Source organism: Calonectris borealis, chromosome 32 (assembly GCF_964195595.1).
Source record: "Calonectris borealis chromosome 32, bCalBor7.hap1.2, whole genome shotgun sequence".
In the NCBI taxonomy this organism is placed as follows: Eukaryota; Metazoa; Chordata; class Aves; order Procellariiformes; family Procellariidae; genus Calonectris; species Calonectris borealis.
Genome location: NC_134343.1, coordinates 757,024 through 763,942, shown reverse-complemented (window position 1 = coordinate 763,942; position 6,919 = coordinate 757,024). Strand labels below are relative to the sequence as shown.

At 73.6% G+C, this 6,919-nt stretch overlaps 2 protein-coding genes across 2 annotated transcripts; both read left to right on the top strand.

Annotated features, from left to right (window-relative positions):
* LRFN1 (leucine rich repeat and fibronectin type III domain containing 1) lies at positions 1 to 3,016 on the top strand. The gene is made up of 2 exons (XM_075134471.1): positions 1 to 1,325; positions 2,440 to 3,016. The coding sequence occupies exons 1-2, from the start codon at positions 1 to 3 to the stop codon at positions 3,014 to 3,016; spliced, it is 1,902 nt and encodes a 633-aa protein (XP_074990572.1).
* A 2,793-nt stretch (positions 3,017 to 5,809) lies between these two features.
* Positions 5,810 to 6,692, top strand: SYCN (syncollin). Its single transcript, XM_075134541.1, has one exon. It carries the CDS (start codon positions 5,810 to 5,812, stop codon positions 6,206 to 6,208), a length of 399 nt encoding a protein of 132 aa, XP_074990642.1. The 3' UTR covers positions 6,209 to 6,692.
* The last annotated feature ends 227 nt before the right edge of the window (positions 6,693 to 6,919 follow it).

Genomic DNA, 6,919 nt, shown 5'->3' with positions numbered 1-6,919 from the left:
ATGGCGAAGCTGCTGGTGCCCCTGGTGATGCTGGGGGCGGTGGCGGGGTCCCACCGCTGCCCCCCCCGCTGCCTCTGCCCGGCGGCCGCCCCCAACCCCACCCTGCTCTGCGCCCGCACCGGCCTCCTGGCCGTGCCCCCCACCCTGGACCGCGGCGCCGTGGAGCTGCGCCTGGCCGACAACTTCATCGGCGCCGTGGGCCGCGCCGACTTCGCCAACATGAGCAGCCTGGTGCACCTCACCCTCTCCCGCAACGGCCTGCGGCGCCTGGCGCCCGGCGCCTTCGCCGACCTGCGCGCCCTGCGCGCCCTCCACCTGGACGGCAACCGGCTGCCGGCGCTGAGCGGGGCGCAGCTGCGGGGCCTGGCCAGCCTCCGCCACCTCATCCTGGCCAACAACCAGCTGGCCGCCATCGAGCCCGCCGCCTTCGCCGCCTTCGCCGCCACGGTGGAGGACCTGGACCTCTCCCACAACAACTTGCCGGCCCTGCCGTGGGAAGCGGTGGCCGGCATGGCCAGTCTGGCCACCCTCACCTTGGACCACAACCTCCTGGAGCGGGTTCCCGCCGGGGCGGTGGCGCGGTTACCCCGCTTGGCGCGGCTGGACCTCACCGCGAACCGCCTGCGGGCGCTGCCGCCGGTGCCGGGCCCGCCGGGCCCCAGCCTGGCGGCGGGGGGGAACCCGCTGCACTGTAACTGCGAGCTGCTCTGGTTACGCCGCTTGGCGCGGCCGGGCCGGCTGGAGAGTTGCGCCTCGCCACCGCCGCTCGCCGGTCGCTTGCTCTGGGCCGTGCCGGAGGACGAGCTGGCGTGCCGGGCGCCGGCCATCGCCGGAGCGGCCGCCGATCCCGCCGCCGTGTTGGAAGGTCAACCTTTACGGTTGGGTTGCGCCGCCGCCGGCGACCCGCCGCCGGCGCTGCACTGGCTGGGCCCCGACGGGCGGCTGGTGCAGAACGGCTCGCGCCGCGCTGTCCAGCCCGACGGCTCCTTGGAGCTGCGGGTCGCCACGCTCCGCGACCACGGCGCCTTCACCTGCGTCGCCTCCAACGCCGCCGGCGAAGCGGCCGCCCGGGTGCAGGTGGCCGTCCTGCCGCTGCCCGTCCCTCGTAGCGACGGGGACGGGGACGCCGAAGCCGGGCCCGGTCCTTCCGACATGGCTCGCGCCGGCGGTAACGAGTCGCGGGCGACGGGCGAGCGGCGCATCGTGGCGGCCGAGCTGACGGCCTCCTCGGCGCGCATCCGCTGGCTGCCGCAGCGCCACGTCCCCGGCATCCGCATGTTCCAGATCCAGTACAACAGCTCCCTCGACGACTCCCTCGTCTACAGGTGGGGGCCCGCGGGGGGCTGGGGGGCTCCTGGGGGGTCCTGGGGGGCTCTGGGGGGGTCCTGGCGGGTCCTGGGGGGTTCCTGGGGGGTCCTGGGGGGCTCTGGGGGGGTCCTGGCGGGTCCTGGGGGGTTCCTGGGGGGTCCTGGGGGGCTCTGAGGGGGTCCTGGGGGGGCTCTGGGGGCTCCTGGGGGGTCCTGGGGGGCTCTGGGGGGGTCCTGGCGGGTCCTGGGGGGTTCCTGGGGGTTCCTGGGGGGTCCTGGGGGGCTCTGAGGGGGTCCTGGGGGGGTTCTGGGGGTTCCTGGGGGGTCCTGGGGGGCTCTGGGAGGTCCTGGGGGGCTCTGAGGAGGTTCTGGCGGGGCTCTGGGGATGCTGGGGGGCTCTGAGGGGTTTCTGAGGGGACCTGGGGGGCTCTGAGGAGTCCTGGAGGGTCCTGGGGGATCCTGGGGGGTCCTGGGGGGCTCTGGGGGATCCTGGGGGGCTCTGGGGGGTCCTGGGGGTCTCTGGTGGGTCCTGGTGGGCTCTGGGGGGCTCTGGGGGCCCTGGGGGAGCTCAGGGGGGTGCTGGGGGTCTCTGGGGGGTCCTGGGGGGCTCTGAGGGGGCTCTGGGGGTCTCTGGGGGGTCCTGGGGGGCTTGGGGGGGCTCTGGGAGTCTCTGGGGGGTCCTGGGGGGCTCTGGGGGCCCTGGAGGAGCTCAGGGGGGTGCTGGGGGTCTCTGGGGGGTCCTGGGGGGCTCTGGGGGGCTCTGGGGGCCCTGGGGGAGCTCAGGGGGGTGCTGGGGGTCTCTGGGGGGTCCTGGGGGACTCTGAGGGGGCTCTGGGGGTCTCTGGGGGGTCCTGGGGTGCTCTGAGGGGGCTCTGGGGGGCTCTGGGGGGCTCTGGGGGGTCTCTGGGGGGTCCTGGGGAGCTCTGGGGGGCTCTGGGGGCCCTGGAGGAGCTCAGGGGGGTGCTGGGGGTCTCTGGGGGGTCCTGGGGGGCTCTGGGGGCCCTGGAGGAGCTCAGGGGGGTGCTGGGGATCTCTGGGGGGTCCTGGGGGGCTCTGGGGGGCTCTGGGGGTCTCTGGGGGGTCCTGGGGGGCTCTGGGGCCGTGCCCCCCCGACCCCTCGGTGCCCCCCCAGGCTGCTGCCCCCCTCCAGCCGGAGCTTCGTGCTGCGGGACCTGGCGGCGGGGCGCGAGTACGACCTCTGCGTCTCGGCGCTCTACGCCGAGGGGGCGACGGCGCTGCCCACCGCCCGCGCCCTGGGCTGCGTCCGCTTCGCCACGGCCGGGGGCGCCCCCGGTTGCGCCGCCCTCCCCCGCCCCCATTTTTTGGGGGGGACCGTCATCATCGTCATCGGCGCCGCCATCGCCACCTCCGTCCTCGTCTTCATCCTCATCCTCACCGCCCGCTACAAGGCGGCGGCCGCCCGCCGGCCCCCCGCCGCCGTCGCCAGCGTCTGCTCCCAGACCAACGGCACCCACAGACCCCCCGAGCCGGAGCCGCCGCCGCCGCCGCCGCCCCCCGCCCTCCCGCCCCCGGCACCCGTGGGTGCTGCCGGGGTGGGGGCGCGGGGGCTCTTCCCCAGCCACAGCTACCCGCGGCGCGCACGGACTCGGCGCCACGGCTCGCTGCCGCGCCTCGACCTGCCCGAGGCGGCCCCCACCCTGCGCCCCTCCTTCGGCAGCACCCACTGGATGCTGGAGAGCACCGTCTAGGGGGGGCAGGGGGTGGGCAGCACCCCAGGGTGCTCGGAGGCAGCCCCGTGCGCTCCGGGGCGCTCACGTGCACCCCCGGGGTGCCTGAACGCAGCCTTGGGTGCTCCTGCGCGCCCTTGGGTGCTCTTGGGTGCCTGAACGCACCCTTGGGTGCCTCAACGCAGCCTTGGGTGCTCCTGTGCGCCCTTGGGTGCCCGAATGCACCCTTGGGTGCCCGAACACGGCCTTGGGTGCTCTTGGGTGTCTGAACGCACCCTCAGGTGCCCGAATGCAGCCTTGGGTGCTCCGATGCAGCCTTGGGTGCTCCTGGGTGCCCGAATGCAGCCTTGGGTGCTCTGATGCACCCTTGGGTGCTCCTGGGTGCCCGAACGCAGCAGCTTTGGGTGCTCCCATGCACCCTTGGGTGCTCCTGGGTGCCCGAACGCAGCAGCTTTGGGTGCTCCCATGCACCCTTGGGTGCTCCTGGGTGACCAAATGCACCCTTGGGTGCTCTCGGGTGCCCGGTGCACCCGTGGGTGCCCGTACGCAGCCACGGCTGGTTGGATGCAGCCCTGGCACCCCTGGGTGCCTGCGGGCCCCCCCGGGTGCTTGTGGGTGCCATCGGGTGCCTGCACGCACCCCTGGGTGCTCCTCGAGGTCCCCCCAGGCACCCACGAGCCTCCCTGGGCGCCCGTGTGCTCCCCCGCCTCGGTATCCCCGTGCCCCCCCCTCCCCGGGGCACCCGTATGCAACCCGGTACCCACCTGCCCCCCCCGTGGCACCCGCGTGGGCACCCCAGGACATGCGTGTGCACCCTGACACGCGTGGGCACCCCGGGACGTGCCTGTGCACCCCGACACGCGTGGGCACCCTGACGGGGGATGCGCACCCTGGGACTTGTGCGCACCCCAACACGCGTGTGCGCGCCGACACGCCTGTGCCCTGACACACGTGCGCGCCCCGACACGCGGGTGCCCTAACACATGGGCGCCCCGGCACGCGTGCGCCCCGACACGCGTGTGCGCCCCCGGCCTGCCCCCCGCCGCGGTGCCTTCGGCCGGGCCGGCGGCGGGGGGCCCCGCACACGCCACTGACATGTCTGCACAGATGACACGAGAACCGCAGCCCCCCCCCGCCCCGGGGGGGCCCGCCCGCCTGGGTCCCCCCGGCCCCCCCGGCCCCCCGCCCCGGCCCGGGGCCCCCCTATCTGGCTGGTCTGGATAACCCCGCGGGGGTCGGCCCCCCCGCCCCCAGCCCCATTGGCCCCTTTGACCCCCCCCATCACCCCCCGGTTGCCCCTTAACCCCCCAATGTCCCCCCCTCCCCGCCCCCCCGTTGCCCCCCACCAGCCGCCCCCCCCGGGCCCCCCCCGGCCCCCCCCGGCCCGCTGCCGTGTTTAACACAAGTTTTTACATTAAAAACCTGTGCCCCCCCCGCGGGGCCCCCAAACCTGCTCTGTGTGGAGGGGAGGGGGCTGCTCTGCCTGGGGGGGCCCCTCTGTCTGGGGGGGTCCCGGGGGTCCCATCTGCCTGGGGGGGGCCCTCTGTCTGGGGGGGGCCCTCTGTCTGGGGGGGGTCCCGGGGGTCCCCTCTGCCTGGGGGGGTCCCATCTGCCTGGGGGGGGCCCTCTGTGTGGGGGGGGGGGGTCCCGGGGGTCCTCTCTGCCTGGGGGGGTCCCATCTGCCTGGGGGGGCCCTCTGTCTGGGGGGGGGTCCCGCGGGTCCCCTCTGCCTGGGGGGGCCCCTCTGTCTGAGGGGGGGTCCCGGGGGTCCCATCTGCCTGGGGGGGGCCCCTCTGTCTGGGGGGGGTCCCCTCTGCCTGGAGGGGTCCCCTCTGTCTGATGGGGAGCCCGGGGGGGGCCCGGGGGTCCCCTCTGTCTGATGGGGGGGTCCCCTCTGTCTGAGGGGGGACCCGGGGGGGGCTTAGTCGGGGGGGTCGAGGGAGCCCCAGCCTCATACGAGACCTTCGAGAATCCCCCGTCCGTCCCCCATAAGAGGCGGCTCCCTGCATGCAAATGAGCTCATTAGTATGCTAATGAGCGGGCTAACGAGGTGAGCGCCGTGGCCATTGGCTGAGGGGCAGGGGTGGGGCTATGCTAATGAGGTACAGGGTAATTACCCCCCCATGCGGTTGCCGGGATACGGTTGCCAGGGCCGGTTGCCAGGACACGGTTGCTGGGATACGGGGGATGCAGTTGCTGGGAGACCGCCGGCCGCCCCGCCCCGGGCGCCATGGCAAGGGCGTGGCCTTGGGTTCATTAATATGTACATCGGGGCGGAGCTTGCACCCCCCAGCGCTGTCTGCTAACTATATCCCCCCGGCTAATTACCCTCCCTCATTTGCATACAGGACACCTGGATCCCCAGCCTGGCCTTGTCTCCCCCCCCCCGCCCCGTGCCTCAGTTTCCCCAAGGCCACGGCCGAGGCCACAGGGGCGGGGGGGGCGGGGGTAGGACACCTGGGTCCCTTCCCGGGGGGGGTGGAGGTCCCGGACACCTGGGTGCCCTCCCAGGGGGTAGGAGGAGGAGGAGGGGGAGGAAGGTCCTGGGGGGGCCCCGGGCACCTGGGTCCCTTCTCAGGGGGGTGGAGGTCCCGGACACCTGGGTGCCCTCCCAGGGGGGAGGAGGAGGAGGAGGAGGGGGAGGAAGGTCCCGGGGGGCCCCAGGCACCTGGGTCCCTTCCCAGGGGTGGGGGTCCCAGGCCCGGACACCTGGGTCCTTTCCCAGGGGGGGCTACACACCTGGGGGACCCCCCCCGGCCCTGTCCTTGGGCCCGGGTATATCTGGGCGGCGGCGGGGGCGGCGGGGGGCGGGCGATGGCGGCGCTGGTGGTGGCGGTGCTGGCGGCGGCGGTGCTGGCGGGGGCCGAGGCGCAGTGCCCGGCCCCCTCCGCCCTGCGGACGGCCAACGGCACCCGCATCTGCGCCCAGCTCTACGCCGACAACAGCCCCTACTACGACCAGTGCTGCGCGGGGGCCGTGCTGGTGGCGGACGCCGGCGCCGACGTCCCCTACATGCCCCACGGTTGGGCCGCCCGCGTCTCCTCCTTGGTGGTGGGCACCCGGTGCGAGCTGACCGTCTGGTCTCGGGCCGGGAAGAAGGGGAAGAGCCGGCGTTTCGGAACGGGGGCGGTGCCGCGGTTGCAGGAGGTGCGGCGGGGGATCTTCGGGGACTGGAACGACGCCATCAGGGGCTACTACTGCAAGTGCAACTGAGGCGGGCGGCACGGGGCGGCGTGGGTCAACACCGGTCAACGTGAGTCAGCACGGGCCAACGCGAGTCAACGTGGGCCAAGACGAGTCAACGCGAGTCAACGTGGGCCAAGACGAGTCAACGCGAGTCAACGTGGGCCAAGACGAGTCAACGCGAGTCAACGTGGGCCAAGACGAGTCAACGTGAGTCAACGAGAGTCAACGTGGGCCAAGACGAGTCAACGTTGGCCAACGTGAGTCAACACGGTCCAACGCAAGTCGAACTCGGCCAAGCCAAGCCAACATGAGTCAACGTGGGCCAAGACAAGCCAAGACAAACCAAGGCGAGTCAACGCGGGCCAAGACAAGCCAACGTGAGTCCACACAGGTCACCGTGAGTCCACATGGGTCAAGGCTGACAGATGTGGGCTGACATGTGTTGACGTGGCAGTGCCACGCCCCCACGCCCCGCCCCACCTCGCCCAGCTCCGAGCGCAGCCAATAAAGCTTGGAGGATGCAGCAGCTCCTGCCTCACGGGTGCTTCACTGGGGGAGAAGTGGGGGGGGGGGGCAGGCAGCTGCCCCCTGGGCATCTTTGGGCAGGGAAAGGGGGGTCCCCACACCCATCACCCCGTGACGCCCCTCCTCCTCCAAGCAGGGACCCCGGGGGGCTACGGGAGGGGTCCCACATGCTCAGCACCGGGTGGGTCAGACGTGCACGTGTCCCTCCCCTGC

Excerpts from the sequence above, each read along its gene's own strand:
- LRFN1 (XM_075134471.1), top strand. The coding sequence starts at position 1 with ATGGCGAAGCTGCTGGTGCCCCTGGTGATGCTGGGGGCGGTGGCGGGG. Across the intron at positions 1,326-2,439 it reads GACGACTCCCTCGTCTACAG|GCTGCTGCCCCCCTCCAGCC; the intron begins GTGGGGGCCCGC and ends GTGCCCCCCCAG.
- SYCN (XM_075134541.1), top strand. The coding sequence starts at position 5,810 with ATGGCGGCGCTGGTGGTGGCGGTGCTGGCGGCGGCGGTGCTGGCGGGG.